General features: G+C 44.3%; 1 protein-coding gene across 1 annotated transcript; it reads right to left on the reverse strand.

Annotated features, from left to right (window-relative positions):
- Positions 1-10,186: 10,186 nt before the first annotated feature.
- On the reverse strand, positions 10,187-12,736 carry LOC101906456 (uncharacterized). Its single transcript, XM_005215722.2, has one exon. It carries the CDS (start codon positions 12,734-12,736, stop codon positions 10,187-10,189), a length of 2,550 nt encoding a protein of 849 aa, XP_005215779.2.
- Positions 12,737-13,568: the final 832 nt, after the last annotated feature.

Genomic DNA, 13,568 nt, shown 5'->3' on the forward strand with positions numbered 1-13,568 from the left:
AGGCAGTGGTCAATAAGCTGATGGCCTAGATAGTCCGGGCCCTCTCAGATGTGACAGAACTCACGAGGACGCTGGTGCACAGCTGTTTCTTCCTGAAAATAAGACTGTCTTTTCTGCTATTTCCTCTGCAGTCTACCAAAATCTTATCTGACTTACTGGGCTTTACCACTTCCTGTGACTTTGTGTCTTGGAGCACTGACTGCTTTGAGCCTTCTCTAATTGAAAGATGGAAATAGGAAATAAAAGGCTGTCCCCTATCTCCCGACTCTGCTAACTGCTCACAAGTAGGTGTAAAAGGGTTCAGTTTTATGGTTCTGAGAGCACTCAGCATAGAGATGACTTAGCAAATTATCATCATTACATTTCTGCTTTTTCTGGGACTTCTAGTCAGTTTACAGAAATACCTTACAGTATTTTTCAAGAAACACAACCAGAAACTGGAAAAGAAATTGATTCATTTTGCTGGTGAAGTGAAAGTTACTCAGTCAGGTTCAACTCTGCGACCCCTATGGACTGTACAGGAATTAGGCCAGAATACTGGAGTGGGTAACCTTTTCCTTCTCCAGGGGATCTTCCCAAACCAGGGATCAGACCCAGGCCTCCCACATTTCAGGCGGATTCTTTACCAGCTGAGCCACAATGGAAGCCCAGGAACACTGGAGTGGGTAGCCTATCCGTTCTCCAGCAGATCTTCCTGACCCAGGAATCGAACCACGGTCTCCTGCATTGCAGGCGGATTCTTTACCAGCTGAGCTCTCAGGGATCATTTTGCTGGGATGTAGCTTTAAGTAGTGAGAGGATGTTCTAGGTGGAAGATGTGTGGGGCTCAGCGCAGCTATGGAGATGATTGGCACTAAATTCTTGGCTTTTTTTTCCTGGCTTATCGTTTTGTAAAATGGGCATAATAATGTCTATCTCAGAGGGTTATTAAAAGTATGTAAAGTTATTAAAAGGTTATTAAAAGGATGTAAAATGAGTGACAACGTGGGGCTTGGAACATTTGAAATGTCCAAGAATTGTAGCATTTTCCACAGATATCTCCCAAACGTTACTTTCGTTAAACTTCCGAGACTCGGTTTTCATGCTGACCTCAGTGCTGCAGATATCTACATTTGTAATATCAGGAAGCAGACTCCCATGTTGCCTCAGGCTTTCTGAGAAAGAGAGCTCTGTCTCTACCTTCTTCTCAAACGGTCTGTTTTAGCCACAGCTGCTTGGCTTGCTCCTCCTCTGTCAGGAGTGGCTCGGCTAGTGGAGCAGCATCGTGCCCTTGACCCTGCTCTGTGGAAGGGGAAGCAAAGGCCTGCCCACCCCCCAGAGCTGCCCCCCACAGCACCCGTCCTGCTATTCAGGCTTACTTACGTGAGGAGCCGCTTGCTCCGCAGTACAAATAAATGCTCAGTGCCAACTTTCTGCAGGACGGGTCTGTGTCTTTGCTTATGCTCAAAATTACCTGTTCCCTCTCCAGTTCCTCTCTCTCCATCCAAAATTTACACATTCCTTGAATTATACCTTTTCTGGTGAACCCATTTTACAAGAGTTCTCCCCATTTAAAATCCCCGAGCACTTGCAGTCCTAACTATTCATTTAGCACATTTAATATTGTATAGCACAATGTATTACTTTTCCTTTTTCCCCCCCGGTTTGTAGTTCATCTCCGGAGCCATATCCTGAACTCCAGTTCTGGCTGTGTGGCGTTTTGTAAGTTGGTCTCCTTAAGGCTCACTTACCTCAGGTGTAAAAAGCCAGGATCACCTTCTATTGCCACCCTTTGGTATCCTTGTTGCACGGGGCCTTGTATGCAGCAAACTTCCCTCAAATTCTCAGCAAATACTGTGGAGGTTATGGACTTGCAGAGGCACAAGTGAAGAAGACTGCATAAAATGTCAACTCGTATCCTAAATTAATTTCATTCATCTGCTAAATGTGTTGTGTTGTTATTGTTTTTCCCCTGAAAGTGAGTTTGTTGGAGTTTGCTAAAATAAAGGCCTTTCTTCTGTATCTTCAGCAGAGATCTAAAGGAAGACATAAGAGATCATTAGCCTCTTGATGAAAAGCTCGAACATTACCAGACAACTAGAGTTCACTGACTCAACAGTACCAACCGCAAGTCATACATAAAAGATGTTAGTGAAAGTCACTCAGTCATGTCTGACTCTGTGCAACCCCATGGACTGTAGCTCACCATTGAGAACTTACGATGAACTGAACGGTGTCACCGGATTCATGGTCTCCAAAGGAGAAGCTTTAAGTCTGGGACCAAAGACAGTCTCGGACACTCAGAGCTTTGTGTAGATTTTATTTAAAGTGAAAGTGATAGAAAAAGCTTCTGACGTAGACATCAGAATGAGGCAGGAGAGTACGCGCCTCGCTAGTTTAAGCGGGATCTTCCATACTTCTCAACTAGCTGCTGACAATAGATAAAAACAATTACCTCAAGGCTGTGAGAATTTTACCCAGATCCTTTCCTGTAACATACATCCTGGGGTGACATCAGCATGAGATTAGCCAAAAGGAACCCAGAGCTTAAGGCAGTGGAAGTTTTACTTTCCAGGCCTTCTCCTATGACATTTGTCCAAAGCTCAAAAAAAGGCATGTCCTTGAGCAAGAGATAATGCTGCCTACGAGGCTTACTTGTCTAAGGCAAAAGAGTGCGAAAAAGAATGTTTACCTCCTCCTTAAAGGGACCCTGGGCTTGGACTCCTTATCCACCTGCCTAAGTTAACTCTCCCACTAGGCTCCTCTGTCCATGGGATTCTCCAGACAAGATCATTGCAGTGGGTTGCCATTTCCTTCTCCAGGGGATCTTCCAGACCCAGGGATCGAACCCAGGTTTTCTGCACTGCGGACGGATTCTTTACCACCTGAATTGAAGTGTTAGTCGCTCAGTCGTGTTCTACTCTTTACGACTAACACTTTACCACCTGAGCCACCAGGAAAGCTCAAAAGATGTTATGTATAACATGTTTCCAGAGCTTACGATGTGTCAGGCGGATTTCCTTGCTTTTTAAATATATAATTGATATAATCTGCACAACAACCATATAAAATAGGTAGTGCCTTTATTCCTGTTTTATAGATGAAGAAATAAAGACAGTTTAGGACACAGACTTCAAATTTAGAGCTAAAATGATGGGATGAACAATGACCTCCCAAGGAAACTCATGTCCTAAGTCCATAGAACCTGTGACTGTTATTTTACATTGTAAAAGGGCTTTATGGATATGATTGGGCTTCCCTGGTGGCTCAGACGGTAAAGAATCTGCCTACAATGCAGGAGACCTGGGTTTGATCCTTGGTTTGGGAAGATCCCCTGGAGGGAGGAACAGCTTCCCACCCCAGTATTCTGGCCTGGAGAATTCCATGGATAGAGGAGCCTGGCAGGCTACAGTTCATGGGAAACAGATATGATTAAGTTAAGGATAGTGAGATGGAAAAAATGATTCTGAACCATCCAGGTAGGTCTAATGTATTTACAAGGATTTTTCTTTTCTTTTTTTTTTTTTGATTAATACATACAACTTGTCTTTTGGGCTTCCCCTGTGGCTTAGCGGTAAAGAATCTGCCTGCAGTACAGGAAACGCGGGTTCAATCCCTGGGTCAGGAAGATCCCCTGGAGAAGGAAATGGCAACCCACTCCAGTACTCTTGATTAAGAAATGCCCCAGACAGAGTCATGTCACAATATTGAGTATAGTTCCCCATGCTCTACAGTAGGTCCTTGTTGGTTATCTATTTTATATACAGCAGTGTGTATATGTTAACCCCAAACTCCTGATTTATCCCGCCCGCCACCCACCTTTCCCCTTTGGGAACTATAAGTGTGTTAGCCATGTCTGTAATCATAAAGGTTCTTAAAAGAGGGAGACATAGAGGGTCAAAAGCAGAAAGAGGAGATGGCACAGTAGAAGCAGAACTTGGAGAAATGTGCTTTGGAAATGGAGACAGAAGGCCGTGGGCAACGACAGACCCTATCTCGCAGCTGGAAAACACAAGGGAATGGATTCTCCCCGGGAGCCTCCAGAAGGAATGCAGCCTCGCCAAAACCCTCAAGACCCACTTGGACATCTAGCCTCCAGAACGCTAAGATAATAAATTTGTGTTGTTTCAAGACACTAAATTTGTTGTAATCTGTTCAAGAGGAAACAAATGCAACACACATATGTTTAGTCCTGAAGGACTTAGTCTAGAAGTAGAAACAGGCTGAAACTGGGGGAAAAAAATTTATTTCTTGGAGATACTGACAGAGAACAGGCATACTAAAAAGGGATAAACTCAAAGGGTTTTGTCCAAAAAAGAGCTCCATGAGAAGCACCATTTCAAGACCTGGTCCTGACACTGGCTAACTTTTCTTGTGTAAACAAATCACATCAATTTTCTGAACTGTTGTCTCATTTTTAAATTGAGAATATTGTATTAGTGTGGTTTGATCATAAAGATACTATTAAAAAGTTATTTGACTAGGTAATATATACATGGTCATGGTACAGAATTGAAAAGGTTCACAGTGAAAATCAAGTCTTTCTCTCACCTCTTGTCCTGAAGGTGTCCAAGTGCCCTTTGCAGGGGCAATTGTTACCCATTTTTTTTTTTTATGGTTTTTTTTTTGTTTTGTTTTGTTACCCATTTTTTCTGTATCCTTTTAGAGATATTTTATGCATTTACAAATATATACATATGAACATATACATGTGTGTGTGTGTATATATATATATATATATATACATGTGTGTATTATTTTTATCATAAAAAGGATAGCATATTAAGCACATTGTCCTTCACCTTGCTGTGAAGTTAACTTGGTGATAACTTGGGGATTATTCTATAGGATTCTGTAGTAGTATGTAATGTGATTCCTTTTTCTTTTTAGTAGTGTAATCCATTGTTTCAGTGTATCAGAAAGTATTTAACCTGTTTCTTGTTTCTAGAAACATTTAGATTGTTTCTAGTTTTTTAACTGTTGCAAACAAAGATGCAATGCATAGCTTGTTACAATGTTACTTTGTATATGTTCTAATACATCTTTAGGATAAATATTAATGTATGAAGTTTCTAGGTGATGGCATGTATTGATTAACATTTTGATAAATATCAAATATTGAGAGTGTAACACTCTCAAGAGGTGTATTCTAGCTATCTGTGTATCAGACCACTCCAAAATTAGTGACTTAAAACAACCATTTATTATTATTTTTCATTCTTCTGGGGTTGATGAGGTCAGCTGGATAGTTCTTGCCTGGAATTTCCCATATATTTGCTGTAAGATATATGGCTGTAAGGGTTTCCCTGGTAGCTCAGCTGGTAAAGAATCCACTTGCAAAGCAGGAGACCCCGGGTCAATTCCTAGGTTGGGAAGATCCCCTGGAGGAGGGCATGACAACCCACTCCAGTGTGCTTGCCTGGAGAATCCTCATGGACAGAGGAGCCTGGCGGGCTACTGTCCATGGAGTTGCAAATAGTTGGACATAACTCAGCAACTAAGCACAGCACAGCACAGCACATATGGTTATAAAGGCAGAGTTGTCTGAAGGTCTCTTTACTTCGTCAACAATCAGCAATCAATAATAAGAATAGAAGAGTTATTTGAGCCAAACTGAAGACTAGCCTGCTTCACCAGGGGCTCAGAGGTAAAGAATCTACCTGTAGTGCAGGAGACACAGAAGACACGGGTTCAATCCTGGATCAGGAAGATCCCCTGGAGGAGGGCATGGCAACTCACTCCTGGATTCTTGCCTGGAGAATCCCATGGACAGAGGAGCCTGTGGGCACGCACACGTGCGCGGAGACTAGCGCAGAAGTCTGGTCCCAGATACTCTGAGAAACTGCTCTCAGAGAAACACGGTTTCCAACACGGTATTAGATCTCGTCAGGACAAAGAACATTAAACTAGTCAGGACTGCATTTCTTCAAGGTCTCAAAAAACAAAAACAAAAAATAGGCCAGCACATTCACAGTAAGTCAGTATGGCCTTGGTGCCTGGGAAGGGAGTCTTATCGTCAACGGAGTACTAGCACTGGCGTCCCAGGAAGACAGAGATTTAATCTTTATGTTTAACCTGGACACCGTACAATGTATGTTTGATAGGCCATAAAACAGGCTATTTTAGTTAGCATAAAATTCAAGTTAAGCCAGAATAACCTCCCTCTATCTCAGTTATGTGAACATTTCTTTTATCAACTTACATGTGTGGCATTTGGTCTAGGAGGAACTGGAACTGGAGACTAAGAATTTTCAGACAACCTTTACCCTAGTGTAGGGTCAATCTATGTCTCCTCCTCACTCCCAGGAATATATTCTGCATAAGAGAAGAATGGCAGAGTTCATCTTGATAAGTTAAAGATGGTATCTCATAATTTTTATTTGCTTTTTTCCTTTAGGTGAGAGAAATTTAATATTGTTTCATATATTTAGGAAGTATTTGTATTTACTTTTATGTGCATGTCCTCATAACTGTTCTCATAAATTGTGCCCATTTTCCTATCAAGTTTTTAGTTAGGGAAGCAAAAAAGGTTGATGGGCCCATGGAATAAACTTCACGGGCTGACAGAGGAAGAGAGAGAAAAAGAGGACCATGGGTCAGCTGTGCAGAAGGCATCCACTATTTTTGCATTGTCTGTGAAAGTGATAAGGCCCAGAAAGAAATGGCTGAATGTCTCGACTTGTGGATACAGACCTTTGTGTAGGCAGCCTTGTGAGAAAGTTCATGTGTTCCAGACATGTTGTAGAAGCTAGGAAGAGGGGCAGACCTAAAGAGACCGTGCAGTAAGGAACAGTGGGTAGGTAACACATGTGTCCAGATCATACAGATCTGATCTCATCTTCAATGCTTTGCTCCTTTATAGGATCCAGTAACTAGGACCCAACAGGCAGTGAGAGAGGCAAGACGTAGAAACCCCTCAGCCTGACTGAACTTAAGTTTTCCGCCAACCCTGTAGAATAGGGACACAGAATATAGAAAAATAAGTCGCATTTCTTGCCCACTTGATATGGTGGACTTGTTACTTCACAATCACTTAAAACCTATAATTTTTTGGTTTATTCAAGATGTATTTTGAATGTGTGTTGTTTTGCTAGGCACTGTGTTAGTTACTGTAGACCCAGTGGTGAATTAACAGTCAGGATTCCTGCCCTTGCAATTTGAACAGGTCAGCAGAGTTAAACAAATCATCATAAAGTGAACTATATGATTAAAATAATGAAAAATACCCTGAAGGACAAATGAAAGGTGTAATGGAGACATTATAAAAGAGGCCTAATCTAGATCAAGGGCTCAGGAAACTGCCTAGAGAAAAATGACTCTGGGAGGAAGGGGGAGCTTTTCAGGAAACATGTTCAGAGAGAAGTGAATTTCTTGAATTTGAGATCGATGGGGGTGATGATGTACTTGGACAACGTTCTATAAAAAGTTATCAAGGGCGTAAAAGAATATATTTTATTTTTGAAATAATTTTTGAAAAGATTAAAAGGTCTTAATTTCTAAAAAAAAAATAAGCAATCAAAAAGAAATAAGAAAGAAAAAATGCAAATGTATTCCAAAAAGTGAATCTGCAAGAATTTTTTAGGAATTCATCTAATAGCCAAAATACAAGAACTACCTAAAATGTCCAACGGTAGTGAATTATTTAAATACAGTACAAACACCCAGTGGAATGCGATTCAACTTCTACAGTGTTGATGTAGATGAATTATTAGTTGGTTCCATGAATAAAAAGGTTTAGTAAACAAAATGAATGATACCCTATTTTATTTTGGCAAAAGATTTAATAATGAATATATGTTAACATAGAAAAATAGATTATTTCTGAGCAGTAATTTTCTTCATTTGGCATGACTGACTTTTCTAATTTTTCTAGAAACATTTTTTTCCTAATTTTTGTAACAAGAGAAGAATGATAAAGAGTGCCTTTTAACAAAACTATGAACAAGATTGTAATGTTCTGGCTGTGTATAAATAGTCTTGGTGGGAGGGGCACGGGGCAGGGGAAGAGGAAGTAGCTCTGGAGCATGTAGTATCCATGTTCAGATTCAATGCCTTCCATGAGAACAATAACAGCAAAAGACTGTTTCTGGCTTGTGAAAAAAAATGTGTGATATTAATATTAAAGTGGGAGATAGGTGGAGATAGCCTACAAGAGGTAAACAATCTTGGTTATTCTTTAGCTGTTTCTACTAACAAACACGTGTCACTGGACTTGTCCTTCATAAAGCTAACTGCTGTCTGAGTCCATGTAGATTATCCTCCGTATCTGGCATTCTTCTCCTATGCTCTCTTGTAACACTGTGCATTTCAGAAAGAAGGTCATGGGCAGAAAACTTCAGGGACACCAGACCCAATCGCTAAGTTGCATGATGCCCGCGGTGTTTGTTTTGAAGCTTTGAAAAAGAAAAAAGTGTGAGACCTTCAAGAGGATATAAAACCTCTCCCTATTTCTGAGAAGCAGGGGCACAGTTCTTGAGGCCCTAGCCTGTTGTGTTTCCCTTTTGCCTGACAAAATTAATAAAGCTAATCTTTTCTATTTTCTCCAAACTCCCTCTCATATTTCTATTTGGCATTGGAGCCAAGATTTTGGCAAAAATATCCTCTTCATTCTTATTTACAAAGCTCATTTGAGTAAGTTATGTTTATGAGGCCTAGATTTGTCTTTTGTTGTCGTTGTTTAGTTGCTAAGTCGTTCAACTCTTTGCACCCGCATGGAATGTAGCTGCCAGTTTGAGCCATAAATAGTGGCAATAAAATAAAGGTATCATTTGGTTTTTAAAAAATGTATCCATCACAAGAGGTGTACTTATGAGCAGTTCCATATAATAATAATACAGACTTTTATTTTCTTGGGCTCCAAAATCACTGCCGATGGTGACTGCAGCCATGAAATTAAAAAATGTTTGCTCCTTGGAAGAAAAGCTATGACAAACCTAGACAGTGTATTAAAAAGCAGAGACAGCACTTTGCTGACAAATGTCTGTATAATCAAAGCTATTGTTTTTCTAGTAGTCATATTTATGGATGTGAGAATTGGACTATAAAGAAGGCTGAGCACTAAAGAATTGATGCTTTCAAACTGTGGTGCTGAAGAAGACTCTTGAGAGTCCCTTGGACTGCAAAGAGATCCAACCAGTCAATTCTAAAGGAAACCAACCCTGAGTATTCATTGGAAAGACTGAAGCTGAAGCTGAAGCTCCAATACTTTGGCCACCTGATGCAAAGCACTGACTCATTGGGAAAGACTGATGCTGGGAAAGGTTGAGGCAGGAGGAGAGGGAGGTGCAGAGCATGAGATAGTTGGATAGCCTCATCAATTCAATGGACACGAGTTTGAGCAAACTCCAGAAGATGGTGAAGGACAGGGAAGCCTGGCATGTTGCAGTCCATGGGGTCACAAAGAGTCAGACGCGACTGAGCGACGGAACAAGGGTGGAGTACCATTTGAGGTCCAGATTCTGTTCCTGAGATAATTGTGCTGATCACCCTGAATAGACTCCCCTCCTGAGACTGAGTGAAGCATATTTCAAGCATCACATTCGAGTCTCCACTCATGCATTCCATTTTGTACCACTGCAAAGAGCATGAGCCATTTCAGAGGTGCTTTCAAAAAAGCGTGTGTGTTATTTTGACAGCGGCCTTACGGAGATGAAGGTATTTATACCTGCCCCATTACAGTGAAAAGCATGAGAATTAATGCTTTCAGTCAATTTCATTTTCTTGGAAAGTTAATGGTGTTGCTTCATTTGGAAACAAACAGTGCAATGGGGCGTGTGTGATGCGATTGCCCAGACGCTGGACTCTTAGAATACAAGCGCTGAGCTCCCTCTAGTGACAATAAAATAGACACATTTGAGAACTGTGACTCTTGTACTTATTTTGCAATTCGATTCAATAATTTTTAATTTCATTAATTCAGTTGCTTTCCATTCCACTTAATTTACACAACCAATATTTTGAATCAGAAAGCTTACTAAGAAAACATTTAGTAAAACTATAATTTTAAAAGATCATTAAAAAACAATTAATTATAATTGTAAAAACTGAGAATGTTTCATGTTGAGTATAGCATAGTGTGAAAAAGAAAATATTCCAGCTCAGTTTGTTTCTGTAAGGGCCCCCTCCACACAACACACACACACACACACACACACACACACACACACACACACCCAGCTCTGTTCCAGTACAGTACTCATCATGAAGCTCATACCTTCCTTCCTTCCTTCTTCAGCCTGCTTGCAGAAGGTAAGATGAGGGTTGCTCCACGGATACAGGGGCATGAGAATACAGGGGGATGAGGATACAGGGGGTTGAGGATACAGGGGGATGAGGATTCAGTGGGGTGAGGATACAGGGGGGTGAGGATACAGGGGGTTGAGGATACAGGGGGATGAGGATACAGGGGGTTGAGGATACAGGGGGATGAGGATACAGGGGGATGAGGATACAGGGGGTTGAGGATACAGGGGGGTGAGGATTCAGTGGGGTGAGGATACAGGGGGATGAGGATACAGGGGGATGAGGATACAGGGGGTTGAGGATACAGGGGGTTGAGGATACAGGGGGTTGAGGATACAGGGGGATGAGGATACAGGGGGGTGAGGATACAGGGGGATGAGGATACAGGGGGGTGAGGATACAGGGGGGTGAGGATACAGGGGGGTGAGGATACAGGGGGATGAGGATACAGAGGGGTGAGGATACAGGGGGTTGAGGATACTGGGGCGTGAGGATACAGGGAGGTGAGGATACAAGGGGATGAGGATACAGGGGGGTGAGGATACAAGGGGATGAGGATACAGGGGGTTGAGGATACAGGGGGATGAGGATACAGGGGGGTGAGGATACAGGGGCGTGAGGATACAGGGGGTTGAAGACACAGGGGGATGAGGATACAGGGGGGTGAGGATACAGGGGCGTGAGGATACAGGGGGTTGAAGACACAGGGGGGTGAGGATACAGGGGGGTGAGGATACAGGGGGATGAGGATACAGGGGGGTGAGGATACAGAGGGGTGAGGATACAGGGGGTTGAGGATACAGGGGGATGAGGATACAGGGGGGTGAGGATACAGGGGGTTGAGGATACAGGGGGGTGAGGATACAGGGGGGTGAGGATACAAGGGGATGAGGATACAGGGGGGTGAGGATACAAGGGGATGAGGATACAGGGGGTTGAGGATACAGGGGGATGAGGATACAGGGGGGTGAGGATACAGGGGGGTGAGGATACAGGGGGTTGAAGATACAGGGGGATGAGGATACAGGGGGCTGAGGATACAGGGGGATGAGGATACAGGGGGGTGAGGATACAGAGGGGTGAGGATACAGGGGGATGAGGATACAGGGGGGTGAGGATACAGGAGGGTGAGGATACAGGGGGGTGAGGATACAGGGGGGTGAGGATACAGGAGGATGAGGATACATGGGGTTGAGGATACAGGGGGTTGAGGATACAGGGGGTTGAGGATGCAGGGGGGTGAGGATACAGGGGGGTGAGGATACATGGGGGTGAGGATACAGGGGGATGAGGATACAGGGGGTTGAGGATACAGGGGGTTGAGGATACAGGGGGATGAGGATACAGGGGGTTGAGGATACAGGGGGATGAGGATACAGGGGGATGAGGATACAGGGGGTTGAGGATACAGGGGGATGAGGATACAGGGGGATGAGGATACAGGGGGATGAGGATACAGGGGGATGAGGATACAGGGGGTTGAGGATTCAGTGGGGTGAGGATACAGGGGGATGAGGATACAGGGGGATGAGGATACAGGGGGTTGAGGATACAGGGGGATGAGGATACAGGGGGATGAGGATACAGGGGGATGAGGATACAGGGGGTTGAGGATACAGGGGGTTGAGGATACAGGGGGATGAGGATACAGGGGGATGAGGATACAGGGGGTTGTGGATACAGGGGGTTGAGGATACAGGGGGATGAGGATACAGGGGGGTGAGGATACAGGGGGTTGAGGATACAGGGGGATGAGGATACAGAGGGGTGAGGATACAGGGGGTTGAGGATACTGGGGCGTGAGGATACAGGGGGGTGAGGATACAAGGGGATGAGGATACAGGGGGGTGAGGATACAAGGGGATGAGGATACAGGGGGTTGAGGATACAGGGGGATGAGGATACAGGGGGGTGAGGATACAGGGGCGTGAGGATACAGGGGGTTGAAGACACAGGGGGATGAGGATACAGGGGGGTGAGGATACAGGGGGATGAGGATACAGGGGGGTGAGGATACAGAGGGGTGAGGATACAGGGGGTTGAGGATACAGGGGGATGAGGATACAGGGGGGTGAGGATACAGGGGGTTGAGGATACAGGGGGGTGAGGATACAGGGGGGTGAGGATACAAGGGGATGAGGATACAGGGGGGTGAGGATACAAGGGGATGAGGATACAGGGGGTTGAGGATACAGGAGGATGAGGATACAGGGGGGTGAGGATACAGGGGGGTGAGGATACAGGGGGTTGAAGATACAGGGGGATGAGGATACAGGGGGCTGAGGATACAGGGGGATGAGGATACAGGGGGGTGAGGATACAGAGGGGTGAGGATACAGGGGGATGAAGATACAGGGGCGTGAGGATACAGGAGGGTGAGGATACAGGGGGGTGAGGATACAGGGGGGTGAGGATACAGGAGGATGAGGATACATGGGGTTGAGGATACAGGGGGTTGAGGATACAGGGGGTTGAGGATGCAGGGGGGTGAGGATACAGGGGGGTGAGGATACATGGGGATGAGGATACAGGGGGATGAGGATACAGGGGGATGAGAAGACGGGGGTGAGGACAGGGGGATGAAGATACATGGGGTTGAGGATACAGGGGGTTGAGGATACAGGGGTGTGAGGATACAGGGGGGTGAGAAGACAGGGGGTGAGGACAGGGGGATGAAGATACATGGGGTTGAGGATACAGGGGGATGAGGATACAGGGGGTGAGAAATCAGGGGGGTGAGGATACAGGGGTTTGAGGATACTGGGGCGTGAGGATACAGGGGGATGAGGATACATGGGGGTGAGAAGACAGGGGGTGAGGATACAGGGGGGTGAGGATACTGGGGCGTGAGGATACAGGGGGATGACTGCTACCACTACTGGAAAAGTGAAACCACATGAGAGTGTGTCCTACTGATGAAACATTAAGATTATGCCTTTTTGTTTTTAGAAGTCCAAAGAGACTTTGCTACTGGTTGTGAGTTCTGCTTTTCCAGACCAAAGCAACTCATCTCACAAATCAACTACCATCCTACTTTGTATTAATTAAGTGTAAGAAAAATTGAAACCAAAATAGTTATTAGAACAGAAGCATTTATTGGACACAGGTATCTGCAATCCCTCCCCTACCCTACCACCAGAATGACATTTCAACAGCCCCAATCTCATCCTGTTACTTCTCTTCTTAAAGTTCTTCAGGCCTGAAAGAGGAGGCACAGTCCAGTAATTGGAGCTTGGGACCTGGAACCACACTGCTGAAGTTCAGGACCTGCCTCTGACTCTTGAGAGCTGGGTGACCTTGAGCAAGCTAGCGAACTTCGTCTGCAGAATGACGGTAAACAATAACAG

Source organism: Bos taurus, chromosome 14 (assembly GCF_002263795.3).
Source record: "Bos taurus isolate L1 Dominette 01449 registration number 42190680 breed Hereford chromosome 14, ARS-UCD2.0, whole genome shotgun sequence".
In the NCBI taxonomy this organism is placed as follows: domain Eukaryota; kingdom Metazoa; phylum Chordata; class Mammalia; order Artiodactyla; family Bovidae; genus Bos; species Bos taurus.